We start from the raw sequence: 17,541 nt of genomic DNA, 5'->3' as shown, positions 1-17,541 counted from the left end.
TGAGTTAGAACACTATAAGGCCCATTTGGTTGCTAAGGGCTATACTCAAACTGAGGGTGTTGACTATTTTGACACTTTTTCTCTAGTTGCTAAGATGACTACTATTCCTTTACTTCTTTCTTTGGCTGCTGCTAAGGGCTGGTTTCTCCACCAGCTTCATGTTAATAATGCTTTCCTCTATGGTGACTTGCATGAGGAAGTTTATATGCTTATGCCTCCTGGTTTTTCTTCATCAGATCCTTCTCTTGTTTGCAAGCTTCAAAAATTTCTTTATGTCTTGAAACAAGCTAGTAAACAGTGGTTTGCTAAGCTCTCTTTAGTTCTTTGGTCTTATGGTTATAAGCAATTTGCTTCTGATCATTCTTTATTCACTCATCTGCATGATGGCTCTTTTACTGCCCTTTTAGTATATGTAGATGACATTATTCTTGCTGGTGATGATATGGCTGAAATTACTCGCATTAAGTCTCTTCTTGATCAGGCTTTTACCATCAAAGATCTTGGTGAATTGAAATACTTCCTTGGACTTGAAGTGGTCGTTCTACTTCTGGTATCACTTTATGTTAGTGAAAATTCACTTTAGAGCTTCTTCAAGATGCTGGTTTTCTTGAATGCAAACCTGTCAAGTCTCTATTGGATAAACATTTTAAGCTTTCTAAGGATTCTGGTGTTCCTTTATCTGATCCTTCTTGTTACAGAATGCTGATTGGACGCTTATTGTATTTGACTATTACGTGCCCTGATCTATGTTTTGCTGTTTAGCATTTGAGTTAGTTTAATTTTGATCCTCGTGATTCTCATCTCCAAGCAGTTCATCATGTTTTACGTTATCTCAAGCATGCTCCAGCGAAGGGTCTCTTATTTCCTAGTTCTTCTGATTTTCGCTTGAAAGCTTTTATTGATTCAGATTGGGCTAGTTGTTCTGACACTAGAAGATCAATTACAGGGTTTTGTACTTTCCTTGGTCACTCCTTAATTTCTTGGAAATCTAAAAAACAGCCCACTGTATCTTGTTCTTCTTTTGAAGCAGAGTATCGTGCTTTGGCTTTGACCACTTGTGAAATTCAGTGGTTGCTTTATTTGCTCAAGGATTTCAATATCCTTCATGATTTGCCTGCTTCCTTGTTTTGTGACAATCGTTCTGCTATACAAATTATAGCCAATCCCGCATTTCATGAACGCACAAAACATATTGAATTGGACTATCATTTGGTTCGAGAGAAGGTTCAGTCTAAAGTTGTCCATCTTCTCCTTGTTCGGTCAGCTAATCAGCTTGCGAACATTTTCACTAAGCCTTTAGTTCCTGGTCCTTTCCAAACTCTTATGTTCAAGCTGGGCATGAAAGATATATATGCTCCAGCTTGTGAAGGGGTGTAACAAATAATATTATTTTAGCTACTTTACTTTGTAAACCTCTCACATGTACACATACTAATGTATATATACATTCGGTTATAACTTTCAATAAAAAAAGAAAATTCATTTTTCCCTTCAATAATCATCAATGAGTCCTATCAGATGTTTTCCTCATGTTTAAACCAGGAACTACAATATCATTTTAATACGAAACTTAATTTCATCTTGATTCTCAAAGATTGCACTGTGATTTCAAAATTGCTTGGCCTTGATTTGAAGATAAATTGCTACAACGTTCCTATAATGAAATTCTTAATATCAATTTGAACTCAAACAATCGCAGCTACAACTTTACTTAATTGTATTTAAAACTTAATTGTTTTCGACACACATTAGCTGTAAAGAGCTTAACACAATACTCTTCCTTTATCAGGTTGGTCGGCTATAAACATAGGCAAAGTTATGGCAATAAGTTTAAAAATTCTGCTCATGATGGAAAGACTAGGAATGCATGGAGGTTTCACTGATGATAAAATCAACCACACATGGTTTACGCAGCCAACAAAAATATCGTTTTAGGAACTTACGGCAATAAATTTATAAAAATAAAAAGACCAAGTTTCAAAGGCTTTATTGGGACAAGGAACGCCTACTTATACAAACAGAACACCGCCAAACGGCCGATGGAACAATCCCCATTAACGTGTGGTATCTAAAGCCTGGATTGATGCCACCAAATCACCAATCTCGTGATAACCAAAATTCACAACGTCGAACCACTAATAGGAAGATTTAAATAAATAGGCGACGAAAGAATATTTGGCAGCGTTACTCCTTCTCTAATCTGCTCTGGACTGGCCAGCACGAGAAGATAAGATAATACCAACAATAAGACCATAGAGAGCAAGAGCTTCAGCAAAGATGAGGATGAGAATCATTCCAACGAACAGTTTAGGCTGTTGGGCATTCGCTCTGCAAAACGTAATGAACAGCTCAAAGGGGGAAATTTACATTGGCATCAAGGTAAAAAGGTATATCAATGTATCAAGATTCAGTTATTCCCCACAAAGAAAGGTTTCCTAACAAGGATCACATCGTATTTTAAGTTTAGAAGGGCAAAGGTTATATGGACAAAGAGTTCTAGACTTAAGCAAGTAGATAGAGAACCACAATTGATCAATTCAAATGATATGATTTAAAATTATATACACATTGTTTTTTTATACACGAGTCCACCAGATGAAGTGGTGCAATTGTTAATACCTTAAAACCAGAGCAAATCAAGGACAAGAAACTACGTTCTCTAGATGCCAGCCGAGAAACAAAAAGTTCAAATGGGAAGTAATCAGTCAAAATATACTAAGGTAAGAGGTTATACCTAACACCAGCATCACCAACAATACCAATAGCCATTCCAGCAGAGAGACCAGCCAGCCCACAGGCAAGACCAGAGGAGAGATGTGCATAACCATCGAACAAGTAATATGATTTGGCCTTAGGATTAATCCCGGTACTGATTATAACAGCAATAATAAGGCCATAAATACCCAAAACACCAGCCATAACAACAGGAACGATAGACTTCATAACCAGCTCAGGTCTCATGACACCCATCGAGGCCACGCCTACACCACTCTTAGCTGTGCCATAGGCAGCTCCCATACCTACCATAAGAAAAATAAGCCATACAACAATAAGTTATAACAGAAAACATAAGCTCACGAATTATTGAAGTTAATCGATTCAGGTCACTTTTTAAGAAAGGACCTCCTTCTTTTCACCAAAGAAAAGTCACTTTCAAAACCAAGCGAAGCAATTCTATTTCGATAGACATATTCCGTCTGCTGCTTCTCAAGCTCGAAACAACAGGAGATCCTAACAAAACACGAACCGTAATAGGATCACCATTGGGTGCTCATCACAACATCACTGTAATGAGATTCGAACCAAAATAATTGTAATAGGCCACACACTCTGATTCTTGTAATAACTGAAATATCTTTCATTTACTTAAAAGACGAATCTTAAACACTGAAAATTAAATAAAATATATATGATTTGAACTAGTCTCTTGCATGGCCAATAAGATGTTTGACGTAACTGATCAAAGCACAACTGAATTGATAACCATCAACATAAAAAATAAAAAATAAAAAACAGAGAGATTTAGTAAAACCCTAGATCCAGGTCACTTTTCTCCCAATACTTTCAAAAGGATTGAGCTCGCTTCTTTTCCCAAATCAACGAAGAATCAACCAAATTAACGATTAGAAATTAAATTACGCAGAACGATTCCCCCAGTTCAACGATAAATAAAGCTTGAGCATTGAGATAAAAAATCCTTTGCAAGACAATTAGACAAACACGAAAGAGATCGTGCAAGCAGGAATTCAGATCGAACTAGGATGTAATCAACAAATAGAGAGAAAAAAACGAAGTACGGGATCGGGGTTCTACTAACAGGAGAAGACGAGGGCAGCTGCGGCTCCAAGGAAGCCGAAAAACGGTGCCGTCTCATCGCCGCTGAACGAAGACATGATTTGACAGTGGATCTACAAGGCAGTTGAATAGATCTGATAGTTTCAATTTCTTCCCCAGAGAGATCTTCCAGTACCGATCTCTCTCTGTACGACTATGGTGCCCCAGGAGCAGGATACGTGGACATTGACAATCGCTCGTTTCCTTTATTTAATTAGTTGCTGGACCCGGACCTATTTTCCGGGTTTACTTGACCCGACAAGAAGGCCCAATAACTAGCTTCATTAGCTTTGCATAGCAATTTTTTTAATTTAAATTGTGTTTTGCCAGCCATTTAAATTGTTATTGTCATAATATGTGTGTGTGTGTATAATTTAAACTACTTTTTTCTGTAAAATTTGAGTCTAAATTTTAAATTGAGAAAATCCTAATCACAGCTAAAAACTATTCATCATTATCAAATCAAATCAAAATAAAATATACTTAAATAGTGGTATGAGAAATATGTTTAGTGAAATAAAATAAATTATTGAATTGTAGATCTTATCTCAATCAAATAAGAAAAATAATATAAATCTCATCAAATTAAAATTCTATGATATTTTTTTCTACTTGAAATATTCCTTTAATGATTTTGCATCAATAAAGGACAATTATTAACTGCTAATTTTAAATTTTATCTAAATATTTTATATTCCAAGACATTTAGCTTGCTTGTGAGATTTTAAGAGTTAAAGTTTGTTAATACGCCAATAACTTTAAAATCTAGTGGCATATGCAAGTTTTCCTATAAATGAGAGACTACAAATTTAATCTTGCTTGTAATCTTATATCATTGATATTTGTTCATCTATTTTTTTTTTTAAGTTTACTAATATATGTGAACAAGTTCACATCATTGGTAAGAGGGAGAAGTAAGATCTTGGTTTAGAGTAAAGGATTGAGGTTAAATAATTAATGGTGTTTAACTTGTTCATGTATGTTAGGAGCAACACAAGGATTTAATCAATTGACACTTGGATCAACTCCTTAACATTAGTTTGTAAATAAAAAACTCGAAAATTCTATATTGGATTCTTAGCAGCGAGATTTAAAAAAAAGGGTGAGAAAAGGTTTTATAAAAAACACTTGCACAAGATTATAACACCGTCAGGATGGCCGAGTGGTCTAAGGCGCCAGACTCAAGTTCTGGTCCTCGTGAGAGGGCGTGGGTTCAAATCCCACTTCTGACATGTTTCATTATCCTTTTTATTCCAATTATGTCCGAACGCCCGAAACGACAGCTCCACACGTCGTTAATCAACCACTTGTTTGCGTCGCCCGCCCCGCGGTGCACAAGTATAAAACCCTACTACACGAAGGCATTAAAATTGCCTTAAACGTCCAACGGAGGCAAGCCTATTTTCATTTGAGGTTTCGGTCCCTTGTAACCAAAGGCTATCTCACCCACATAGAGTACTACCGAACCACTGATGTCTGACTCACCTCGTTCCGGCATGGACGAGTCTGTGACTATGACGAAGACCATACCAGGTTCCGACGTATCGGCAGAGGAGCAACCTTCGTCGAACTCCAACGGGTTAACTCAGCAAACGCCGGAGCAACTTGTAGCCAGGGCCATAGCTCCGGTGAAGGTGAAGTTTCTTTGTCCTCCTCCTGTTCGAACTTCCTCCACAACTCAGAACGAAGAGGTGTCTGAGGACAAGGATAAAGTCTCTGTCCAATCCGGTGGATTGGTAAAGGAGAAGAAGTCGAAGCGCCAACTCAAGCGTGAACGTCGTCAGGTACTTCATTCTTCGTATTTCACACTCTTCAGCTTATATCTTGAAAGTTTTAACTGGTTCATCTTCAAGAACCAGTTTTTGGCGTTGGTCTTGCCTTTAAAGGTCATAATTTTAATAACTTCCGACGCCGCTTTTGCCTTGAGTTGCGTGAATGCTTATTTGAAGCATATTGAGGTTGTGCAATGAGGACTGGAACGACTAGTTCTGTATTTTTGTTGAGAGGAGAATCGGAACCCTTAATTAACAAAAGATTGGTTATAGATAGTTACAATTGGTGGGAAGTGGGAACTGGTTTTCAATATCGCATAATACAACTAATACTCTGATCAATTGATTTTTCTTGGGGTATATTTGCCTTGTTGAACTAGTTTGCTGCTTTATCTGCAATGGGTATAGCGTTCCGTGTGGACATGGCCACCCTTTCTTTTACTCCTTCATGCTATGTTCTTATGTTGGACTTTAGGCATTTCTGTAGTAAGGCTGCTTTAAAACCTTTGCAGGAACAGAAGTCTGCTAAAAACATTTGTCCGGAAATTGCAAAGACAGGAGATATTAGTTCATGTCCTTACAGTGACAAATGCCGCTTCAGCCATGACTTAGAGGCCTTCAAGGCCCAGGTGCTAAATTGCTTTGCTCCCTAGGTGATTTGTACATGTATTGATTTGTTTTCTTTAACATTATGTCAACCCTCATGACAAAGTTCTTTAATTGCAGAAACCAACTGATTTAGAGGGAGAATGCCCTTTTTTTAAAGCTGAAGGTTCTTGTTCCTATGGGTTAGCGTGTAGATTTTCCAGCACGCATGCAGAAGGTATGCCTCCTGGCAATCTGAATGATCGGAGAAAGACTTCCGAAATAAATGGACTGAGCAAAGATGTTCAAAAGCTTTTGTGGAAAAATAAGATGCGCTTCCCCAAGGCAGATGCCCGGCTCAGAGCTCTTGGACTCTGGGTATGTTGTTTATTTTTCCTTTTGTCTTTCTTCATCTGTTTTTTTATTTATTTTTTGGGTATAGAAAGTTAAAGTTTGATCCTTCTTGGGTAATAAGGTCAGGAAGGGTACAAGTGAAGTCTTTGAAGTTTTCGGCTTCAATTTTCCCTTAGTGAGTGAGAAACTAAATTGTTTAAATTAAATGTAGCGAGATAGTGAAACGGACAACTATATTTACATTAGCAAGAGTGTGACATGTAAATCTTCAATATTATTTTCTCTGTTGTCCCATTTTTTTTTTTTTTCAGAACTTTGTATAAAGGTTTGCTAAGTAAAAAAAGTGCCAATTTTGCGTTGCTTTGGTTCAAATTTATAATCCTGTATTACTAACAGTTCTTGATTGTTCTCTTTCTTCAACTCTGGCATTTTTGTTCAGGGAAACTTTCCTTTGTACAATAATTTGATCTAAATGTATCATACTCTAACTTTTCATCTCAAAAACTAACAATTGTTGTAGGAATCATCTAAGTTAAAAAGGAATGACCTGGAAGATAAGGATGGTGGAAGTGTTGATTCAAATAATTGCCACCATGCTGATAATAATGGCTCTTGTGAAGTAACCAATGACTTGGGTTCTAACTTAGAAAGCTCTACAGAGGACACTAAAGTTGATGGTATTGATGGAAATTTTGATTCTGATTTACTTTGCCCTCAAAAGAGAAGAAAAACTGAAGAAAATTCTGGTCTTGATGTTTCTGAAAATGAAGGTTATTATCTTCTGATTTATTATTATTTTTAACCAATACCTATGATGGCCTAATATATTCTTATACTTTCAAGACTCTTTACCTTTTTCAACAGGGGTGTGTGTTACTGACCAAAACATTGAAAAAAGCTTCATACAAGCTGAACTTGCTGCTGTAACTGATGCCATACCTCCTGAAACTGACCGAAGCATGAAGTTGCACCCACGAGAAAAGATGCTTATTGATTTTAGAGATAAGGTGTATCTTGCGCCCTTGACTACTGTTGGAAATCTTCCATTCAGGAGGGTTTGCAAAGTTTTGGGAGCTGATGTAACATGCGGTGAAATGGCAATGTGCACAAATCTTTTGCAGGTACATATAAGGCTTTTTCAATGGTTGATATGGTTCCTTTGTTTATTTCTTATATGATGTAAATCCTCTTTCTAGAGTTTATACCTTGGTATGCCCTGGTACATGTTCCATTACTTTCATCTAAATTTGATTTATCAAAGTTGATTTATAATTTATATGCACACAAGTTCCCAGATCATCATTCTTTTATTATTTGACTTTCTGCATCTGCAAACTGAAACATATGACATTAGTATTCTTGGCTTCAACTTTCAGCTGTGAAATGGGATCCATCACCACAATTGAACTTGATTGTGCCTCTTTCCCACTTGTGTTCTATCGTATTTGCTTATCCAGCACTTTCAATTTTCCTTCTAATTTTGTGGTTGTTATAGGGTCAAGCATCAGAATGGGCGTTGCTGAGACGTCATTCATCTGAGGATTTATTTGGCGTACAAATATGCGGGGCATATCCAGATACTATTGCACGAACTGTAGAACTAATAGAGAAGGAATGTACAATAGATTTTATTGATATAAATATGGGTTGCCCAATTGATATTGTTGTGAATAAGGGTGCTGGATCAGCTCTTCTTACAAAACCAATGCGGATGAAAAATATTGTTGAGGTAGCTTCAGGCACATTGGAGAAACCAATTACCGTTAAGGTATTTGTAATTCCAGCACTTTCCAAATGAAGAGATGATCTGAGATAGAAATTGGTCAGCGTCTGTAGTTATTTTCCTCTTTAAATTCTGTGGTCCTGAAATTTTGACATCTGGATTAAGTCTTGTTACCTCTGTCAGTATGCAACCCCACCTAGTGGGATAAAGGCTTGTTGTTGTTGTTGTACTTCTGTCAGTATGCAGAAAAAATGCTATTCCATCCTTCAATATGCCACATTCCAATTTTAAAACCATTAAGCTTGTCCTAAATGTCTCTTTGTTACACTAGGTACGGACAGCTTATTTTGAAGGGAAAAATCGCATTGATTCTATTATTGCAGACGTGGGCTCTTGGGGAGCCAATGCAGTTACAATACATGGTAGATCACGTCAGCAACGATACAGCAAGCTTGCTGACTGGGACTATGTTTACCAATGTGCCAGGAAGGCTCCTAATACTTTGCAAGTAGTAGGGAATGGAGATATTTCTTCATTTGTTGACTGGAACAACCACAAGGCTGAATGCTCTGAGCTTGCTACATGCATGATTGCTCGTGGAGCATTAATTAAGGTTTAGTTCATTTGGGCCAAACCAATTTGTCTTCGAGTATTGTGGGCCAATGCCTGTTATGAGTTGTCTATCAGAAACATTATAACTTGGACAAAATTTCAAGTCTGAAGGGATTTAACTAACGCCTGCATTTTTGCAGCCTTGGATATTTACAGAAATCAAGGAACAAAGGCACTGGGACATTAGTTCCGGGGAGCGATTAAATATTTTGAAAGATTTTGTACGTTTTGGCCTTGAACATTGGGGTTCTGATACAAAAGGTACAATTTAATAATGATGTAATTATAGCTGTATTTTATTTATTTTTATTATTGTTAAACTACATCTACAAGTAGTTGTCTGTAAAGAAAATAAGAGGCAAGTGACTCTTAACTCTGCATGAGAATTTAGTGAGCTATGAAAACCAAATTTTATAGTTGCGGACACTCTGGTGTTCATGTACTATAGATTATCTGGAAATGTTATGTTAGATATTTGCTCACAGGAGTGTAACATTTATGTTATTTAGTTTAATTTTTCTCCGTTAAAGCTTGTTTCTATACGATGGTGAACGTTTTCCTTTTTGCGTGGCAGGAGTGGAGACAACCAGACGGTTCTTGTTGGAATGGCTTAGCTACACATGTAGATATATACCTGTTGGGCTTTTAGATGTTATTCCACAACGACTAAACTGGCGTCCGCCGTCTTACTATGGACGCGATGACCTCGAAACGCAAATGGCTTCAGACTCTGCAGCTGACTGGGTATACATGCTTCTGCCTTCCCTTCTGATTTTTGGCTTGTTATTTTCCATTTGTCTAAGGTAAAATGTCGTTTTTTCAACACCTGGTACATTCGTTTACCGTATTCTGAGAATTTAAATCCGAACAACTTCCTTTCGGCCAAGACCAAGATGCTATAGTTGTCCGTCTGACTCACACTTGCCTTTTGATGCCCAGATACGAATATCAGAGATTCTACTTGGCAAGGTTCCTGATGGCTTTTCATTTACGCCGAAGCATAAATCAAATGCTTACGATAGTGCTCAGAATGGTTGATCTTGTGCAGTTTATCTTCTTGGATTGCTATGGGAGAGATTCTTGCATACACTAAACGGTATAAACGAAATGCTCCGGACGTACTCCCTAGTTTATCTTCTTTTTTGATTAAATCCGAGTCGTGCGCGCAATAATTTCTGAGGCTTTTCTTTTTTCTTTAGAAAAAGAGGATTCATCGTCAACTGTTCACTCATGGGTCATGAGGTGACATTGGTGGGTGCATTTCTGCTTCATGCTTCTTTGACTTTTGACTTTCCCGCCGTCTACGTTAGCTTTTTATTATTTATGCTTCAGTAGAAAAACGAACATTGATTGTTATTTGATATTGAAGTGTAAACATTAATTTATGATGAATCAGGCCGACATGAATGCACGGGTCAACTTGAATTTTCTACGGTCGAGGTCATCGTTTAATGCTTATGGCATTGCGTTCCTTTTTCTTCGTCTCTTTGACTTCTTTTAGGATGTGGGGTTGTTGAAACTTGGGAGGTACGATGGTTGAAATTTCCACCCCTTTTAGAAGTGTACGACCCGTTTTGGTTTCTCAGCAATGAGCGGGGAAATGATTTTGTAATGTTGCGTGTAATACTTAGTAGCGTTTGTTTAATAATGCTTCAAAGAATATTGGTTACTTCGTTAAATTTAGAATTATTCCTTTTAATTTTATACACTTAATGGACCTAATGTTCGGTTGGATTTATTCCGTGAGTTCTCTAATGTTCATTGTTTGAACTTTGAACGATATCAAAAGTTAAATTAATTGATGAGAATTTAGTCTGTGAGGAATTTATTGATCGATGACAGTCAGTATCTTGCTATTTACTGAAGTTTTTTATTACAAAAAAATTAGAAGAAAAATTAATCAGTTGATCACTTTTAATTTAATTATAATTTAATTTTTAAATTTTAATTTGTTATAATTTAATTTTTAAAGTTTTAATTTAATTGTAAATTAATTTTTAAATTTTACCTTTTATAATTTAATTCGTAGTATTTTAACTTCTTAAATATTAATTTTTATATTTTTAAAAAAATAAAATTATAAATAGTAAAAATATTTTAAAATTTATTACTAAATGTTTTAAATTATTAAACTTTTTTAATCTTTGTAAATATTATATATATTAAAAGTTTAAAATATTTTTAATTTTTATAATTTTTTTTAAATATAAGAATCAATATTTAAAATGTTAAAATTTTAATGAATAAATTGTAGGAAATAAAATTTAGAGACTGACTTATAATTAAATAAAAATTTTAAAGATTGAGTTATAATGAATTAAAATTAAAACATTAAATTACAACTAAATTAAAATTATAAAAATTAAATAATTAATTTTTCCAACATTGAAATATGATTTCCTGAGCTTATTTTGTTAGCGTTTTTCCTGAACAAAGAGGATATATATTAGGGAAAAAAATATGATTATAATTTGCTTTTTCAAAGAGAATTTTCAGGGAGGGCTTGAAAACTGTTGAGCTGATATATTGATCATAGCGTTGATAACAACATCCTATATCAAAATAATGACCAGGTAAATATCTCATGAGTAGAAATAACACCACTGCTCTAAATCAAAAAACCAAAAAAAAAAAAAAAAACAGCAATGATATGAGATTCAAAAACCTGAAGATACACATTTCACCTTCAGAATCAAAACGAATTTGATGAAGCACGCTACCACTACTACTATAGTTAGACTGTTTCTGCTATCCCAAGGACCTAATCATCAGAATCGTAGAACACTGACAATTTTCAGACACTACCCACCTTGATGTCTCTCGGATTCATGCTTGCTTGAACCCAACCTCCATCAATAGCTTCCAAGCTCCCATTCAATCCATCATCCACAAAATCACCAACCCTCTTCACTTTAAGCTCTCTGGGCTCCACGGGGTACTTCCCAGAAAAGCATGCATAACAGAAGTTAGGAGAATCATTCCCCATAAGCTTCTTCAAGCTATCAAATGGAAGAAAAGCAAGTGAATCTGACCCAATAAAGTCTCTGATCTCCTCCACGCTCATCCTGTTAGATATCAATTCCTCTGAACTTGGTGTGTCCACTCCATAATAGCATGAAGCAATGATTGGTGGGCTTGCAATTCTCATGTGAACTTCCTTAGCACCTGCCTCCTTAATCAGTCTCACAATTTTGGAAGATGTGGTTCCTCTCACAATTGAATCATCCACAACCACAACCCTCTTGCCTTCAAGCACAGCTCTAACGGGCGCGAGCTTCAGCTTCACGCCGAAGTCTCTGATCTTCTGTGATGGTTCAATGAAAGTTCTTCCCACATAGTGAGATCTGATCAGACCTTGTTGAAAAGGAACCCCAGCTTTTGCAGCATAACCAAGCGCAGCAACCACACCAGAATCGGGGACTGCAATCACAACATCACACTCCACTGGGCTTTCTGTGGCTAGAATTTCACCAAATTTCCTCCTGGATTCATACACTGATCTTCCAAAAACCACTGAGTTGGGAAGTGCAAAGTAAATATGCTCAAAAATGCATTGTTTCGGCTGTGGATGAGGCATTAAGCAGAGAGATTGAATACCATTTTTGTCCACCACCAATACTTCACCTGGGAAAACTTCCCTTTCATATGTTGCTTCGATCAAATCAAGAGCACAAGTTTCAGAGGCAAAAACAATAGCACCGTTACTTCTCCTTCCCATAACCAAAGGTCGAAATCCAAATGGGTCCCTCGCAGCAACAAGCTTGTCCTCTGTCACAAAAACAATAGAATAAGCCCCTTCAAGCTTCTCACAAGCATCAACAATCCTCAATATAAAGGGTCTGTGCTTTGAAGTGGCAATAAGATGAAGCACGACCTCAGTGTCGGAACTTGTGTTAAAAATCGATCCGTTATCTTCAAGCTTCGCTCTCAAAGTTCTATAATTCACCAAATTTCCATTATGAGCAACCCCAACAGACCCGAATCGATACCCGGCAACAAAGGGTTGAACATTCTTGAGCATCGATTGACCTGCAGTGGAGTACCGAACATGCCCTATAGCCAAACTTCCAGGTAGTTGATCGAGCTTGGATTCGTTAAACACATCGGAGACGAGCCCCACACCGGTTATCGATTGAAGAACGTTCTTGTTCACAGCGACAATTCCAGCACCTTCTTGTCCACGGTGTTGCAGAGCGTGCAGGGCTAAATAGCAGAGACGGGAAGCTTCCGAGTCGCCGTATATACCCACGACCCCACACTCCTCGCGAGGCTTTTCGTCATCATCAAATTGAACTTCTGGGTATGGCTTACTTACAGAAGCAATATCAGAAAGTGGGTTTTTGGAGGAAAGAGCGAAACAGGATCTGTGAGAAATAGTTGGGTTGAGAAAGAAAGAGGGGTTCGAGAGGGTTTGAGCAGAGAAAGAAGCGTGGGCGTGTGGCTTGTGGAGAGGGAAAGAAGAGGTCTTTGAAAGTGAGGAAGAGAAAGTGGAGAGATTGGAAGCAGCCATGGAAGCTGTGAAGGACAAGCTTGGGTTGTTAAAGGAAAGCAAAGCAGTAAGAGATGATGAGACACGGGAAGAAGACGACCCTTGAAGCAATATTATACATTCAAACACCCGCACAACTCGATTTAGGCTGAGGGAGTTTCCAAATTTCTTTTGAACTTATCATAGGAAACAAATATAGTAATACCGTGTGCAATAAATAACGGGAGTCTTGCAAAAGACTGGAAGTTAACAAAAATCCAGAGATTCTTTCCATATTTCGTTAAATATTTGTTCTTAAATCTTTTTGTGATAAGAATATTGTTCTTAAATCTTAATGGTGCATGTTGACTTACTAAACCAGCCGAATTCATTGGAATGACACCAATTTCTCTAAGAATCTTTGAACAAAAGCTAACCAATTAAAAGTGAGACTGTGAGAGGGGTTAACTACAATATTCACTTTCAATTGTACTATTTTCTTCTTTTTTTTTATGAAACAACTGTAATATTTTTTTAATTTAATCTTTTAAGTGTTAAAATCGATTCATAATCTGTTGTCAAAGGTGAGTGAAGAGTCTGTTATTTGGTTCAAATGTTCAATAACTTTGGAACATGTTTCATTTTAATTTTTCAATTTTAAAGTAAAATTATTTAAATTTAAAGTATTAAAATTAATCCATAATAACTTGATTTATTTCCTGTTGATTTTTTTTTTAAATCTTATTTGGTGACGTTTTCAGGTTTGTTTGTTGGCTTCGTTAGAGACTCAGTACAGATGCAATTTATTCTCGTATGCAAATATCACCCACAGATCTCAGAAGCCAGCCTGATTAATAAGAAAAACTAATAATATAAATGTTTGAAAAAAAAAAACAGATTTAAAATGCTTTATCACTTAACCGCATGTAATATCATGCAAAAAATGAAAGATATATAGTTGAAAAGAATTAACAATCATATAATACATGAACAAAAGAAAAATAAAATTTAATTACAAATACATTATGCCGTGCTATATATATTTTTTTAAAAAAATGTATAATTCTATAATACAAGGAATTTAATTTAAAACAAAGATGCATTTGTTGCTTGTAAGTGTGTGACAGCAAATGAGGTGGACAAATCAGAAATGGGTAGTACATGTGTAGCCTTGTAAGAAGTTTGGATTCTTGCAAAGTTGGTGTCACATTCATTGATAGTTGTTCCAAGTGATGTCAACAGTCAAAGAAGGCGGCCACTGATAAAGAATATGGTATGGATTCACGTCAAGGCTTTTTTTTTTTTTCTTTTTTTTTTCCTTAAAAAAAAAAAGTTTGATTCAGCCATCAGCCCCTAACATGAGTCCTATGGTTTAATGATCAATTATAGGTATACTACGGTAGATGCAAGGTACCTAAAATTGGATTGGTCATTAAATCAGTCATGACACTGAATCACGAGTTAGTGATTTAATTAAGGTTGAATCGGTGGCAAACCGATCATAATTAAAATAATATAATTTAAATAAAAAGGCATTAATTATAAAAAACATTCAATCAAATTCAACCATTCAAAAGTCTAATAGTAATAAAATATAATACTTTAAATATCTATCATTACAATTACAACTCTTCAATTTCAAAAGTTTAGAAAAGAGATGGAGATAACAGAGACAGAGATAGAGTTAAAGAAAAGATGGAGATAGAGCTAGAGCCTGGAGAAGAGACGCTAATTAGGTTAGGGCCAGACAGGAGAGACACAGATAAAAGGCTGAACTAAATGCTGTTTGAAAATCTGAATTGGACTTAGCGTGCTCTACCTCTAATTTCTCATTTTTTTGACTTTAGTTTCACTTTTTTTTTGTTATTTTATTTCTAAACTCAGCACTCTAAAAAATTAAAAATAAAAAAATCTCCCAAAAAAATTAACCTGGCTGACCTAGTCAACCCACTGGGTTAACCAGGTTGATCAGGTTACACCAGTTTATTCCCTCATCAGTTTAAGAATAAACCCAGACCGAACAAGGGATCGGGTCGCCAGTTTCTAAGTTAACTCGGTCAGTCTGGTTCAGATTTCAATACCATGGTAGATGAATCTTATATCCCAGACATGTTTTCTTCGTTCATAGAGTCTAAGAAATACGTTGTTATTTTTAATTTGTAAATAGTAATGCGTCCGCTGATATATATACATATATATATTACAATAAAAATATTTAATTTTACATGATGTTCACTTCCAATTATGTGTCAAGGTGTGCATCATGTACTTGTTGTGTCCGTGTCGAGGTGTGTTGTGTCCATATAGGAGAAGTCAGAATTTTAATTAAGAGATAAGATTACAAAACAAATATGATAATTGAATAAAGCTATATTTATATATAAAATTGACATAATAAAAAGTATTTGAACATATTTGAATTTAGTTCTACAAATATATAATCAAAATAGATACATGTACTTTTGTTTTTTTAAATTTTAATTGTCGATTTTTCATAACAAAAAAAATCATCAATAAATATAAATCAGACCTTTCGACCTCTACAAACACTTGACACAATTCACTCATAATACTAAAATTTATTTTCCAATCAATTTTTTGGAAAAATTTGAAGGATAAATTTCTCAACAAAATTACATATATTTATACTTCCTAACATTGATTGATTTAAACACATTCTTAAAATTCAATTTGAAAAGATGTGTTACTTGCTCATTATATTTATTATTTAATTCATTTAATTAATATTTTTTCAAAACAATAAATATATCAATACGTTAGAAATGATGATGATTACAAAAAGTGAATCTTTAGTTTAATATATACTTTTTCAAGCAAGAAATTATTTTCTTCTTAAATATCATCATATGATTAGTAATTAGGTAAAGTTAAATTTTATTAGTACCAAATATAAATAAATATATTTTGAAATTAAAAATATATAACTCCTTTGTCTCACCAAAAATAAAAAAATAAAAAGTAAAGAGAGTTGTGGTTACCATAGCCTCCTCTTGTCCTGTCGCAGTGTTTATGAGTGCTATTTGATCTCCATTAGATACACTTTTACCAAATTTGACATATCATGTTGAGCATAAATCACATTCTCATATATTTTTCCCCTATGTTTGTCTAATTATTCAAAATTTGATTTGATTTGGTTAACTCAAATTCAAATGAAATATTAATAAAAAAAATCAAAAGAGCACTAGATTCTGAAAAGGGCGTGAGGGTGGGTCCGTTTTAAACAAGAATCTTGCAATATGTGATTTCAGATAGTCTTGAACAGAATCAACAGATATTGACCCAAGGAAAAGGGCAGAGAATCAAGAAATTGAAACAAGACGGAATAAATAATTGTAGGGTGAGGAACAAAAGTGAGTTCGGGTGAGGGTCACAGAAATTAAAAGGAGAAAATAATGATACAACAATAATAATAAGAATAATAATATCACATCCAATTGAAAAGCTTTTGTCTTAAAGAAAAAGCCCAAAATACTCTGTGACCAAGTAAACTGGACCTCACGGGATAAGACCACGCTCCACCTTTAACACCCACTTCATTCTCTTGACACTTAAAATTTTGTATAGATAAATTTAAAATATCAAAATGATATGTTTTATATCAAAACATTAAAAATTTTAAATTATACAGAAAAAGTTATACAATTCGAATCTCTATATTAGTTTATTGAGTCATTATTTTTAAAATTTAATAATTTTTTAAATAAATATTTTGCTAGATAAACTTTTACCAATTAAACTAAAAAAAATAAAATTAATGAGATACTGAGAGATACGAAATAGAGAAAAGTTTCCTTGAAATATATTTTTAATTTTTATTATAAAAATATGAAGAATTAATTTTCTTAATATTTATGAAGTAGTTAAAAAGAAGTAGCTAAAAAGTGCTTTACATTTTAGGCTGATAGGTATATCATTAAATCATAGTAGCGGTAAATTAGTCCATATAATATATACTCTCTTCGTTTAAAAATGCAAGATATTTTTTTAAAAAGTTGAATATTTAAAAATGTAAAATATTCTTAATCTTTTGAGGTGCAATCATTATCTTTTTTGCAAAAATGCCCCTACTGATAATGAATTCATATTTATTATAAGGTATTTAATATGGATAAATATAAAAAGATAGGGTTAGTTTGAAAGTAGGTAACTATTTTATTGGATGATAAAAT

At 34.8% G+C, this 17,541-nt stretch overlaps 3 protein-coding genes and 1 non-coding gene across 4 annotated transcripts; 2 read left to right on the top strand and 2 right to left on the bottom strand.

The window, feature by feature from the left end:
• Positions 1-1,851: 1,851 nt before the first annotated feature.
• LOC129292216 (V-type proton ATPase 16 kDa proteolipid subunit) lies at positions 1,852-4,007 on the bottom strand. Its single transcript, XM_054929778.1, has 3 exons — positions 3,818-4,007; positions 2,735-3,020; positions 1,852-2,328 (listed from the first exon to the last, which is right to left on the bottom strand). The coding sequence occupies exons 1-3, from the start codon at positions 3,891-3,893 to the stop codon at positions 2,196-2,198; spliced, it is 495 nt and encodes a 164-aa protein (XP_054785753.1). The 5' UTR covers positions 3,894-4,007; the 3' UTR covers positions 1,852-2,195.
• A 975-nt stretch (positions 4,008-4,982) lies between these two features.
• Positions 4,983-5,066, top strand: TRNAL-CAA (transfer RNA leucine (anticodon CAA)). The gene has a single exon. It is a non-coding gene; the product is annotated as a tRNA-Leu (tRNA).
• A 139-nt stretch (positions 5,067-5,205) lies between these two features.
• LOC129293913 (tRNA-dihydrouridine(47) synthase [NAD(P)(+)]-like) lies at positions 5,206-9,976 on the top strand. Its single transcript, XM_054932040.1, has 10 exons — positions 5,206-5,618; positions 6,119-6,235; positions 6,333-6,569; positions 7,066-7,315; positions 7,410-7,666; positions 8,041-8,313; positions 8,600-8,881; positions 9,021-9,141; positions 9,455-9,624; positions 9,820-9,976. The coding sequence occupies exons 1-10, from the start codon at positions 5,307-5,309 to the stop codon at positions 9,916-9,918; spliced, it is 2,118 nt and encodes a 705-aa protein (XP_054788015.1). The 5' UTR covers positions 5,206-5,306; the 3' UTR covers positions 9,919-9,976.
• A 1,459-nt stretch (positions 9,977-11,435) lies between these two features.
• LOC129292111 (amidophosphoribosyltransferase, chloroplastic-like) lies at positions 11,436-13,551 on the bottom strand. Its single transcript, XM_054929633.1, has one exon. The coding sequence runs from the start codon at positions 13,388-13,390 to the stop codon at positions 11,675-11,677; it is 1,716 nt and encodes a 571-aa protein (XP_054785608.1). The 5' UTR covers positions 13,391-13,551; the 3' UTR covers positions 11,436-11,674.
• Positions 13,552-17,541: the final 3,990 nt, after the last annotated feature.

The sequence above is a fragment of the Prosopis cineraria genome, unplaced genomic scaffold (assembly GCF_029017545.1).
Source record: "Prosopis cineraria cultivar Desert tree isolate PC_DT_omini unplaced genomic scaffold, ASM2901754v1 PC14, whole genome shotgun sequence".
Classification (NCBI taxonomy): Eukaryota; Viridiplantae; Streptophyta; class Magnoliopsida; order Fabales; family Fabaceae; genus Prosopis; species Prosopis cineraria.
This window is presented reverse-complemented; position numbering and strand designations above follow the sequence as displayed.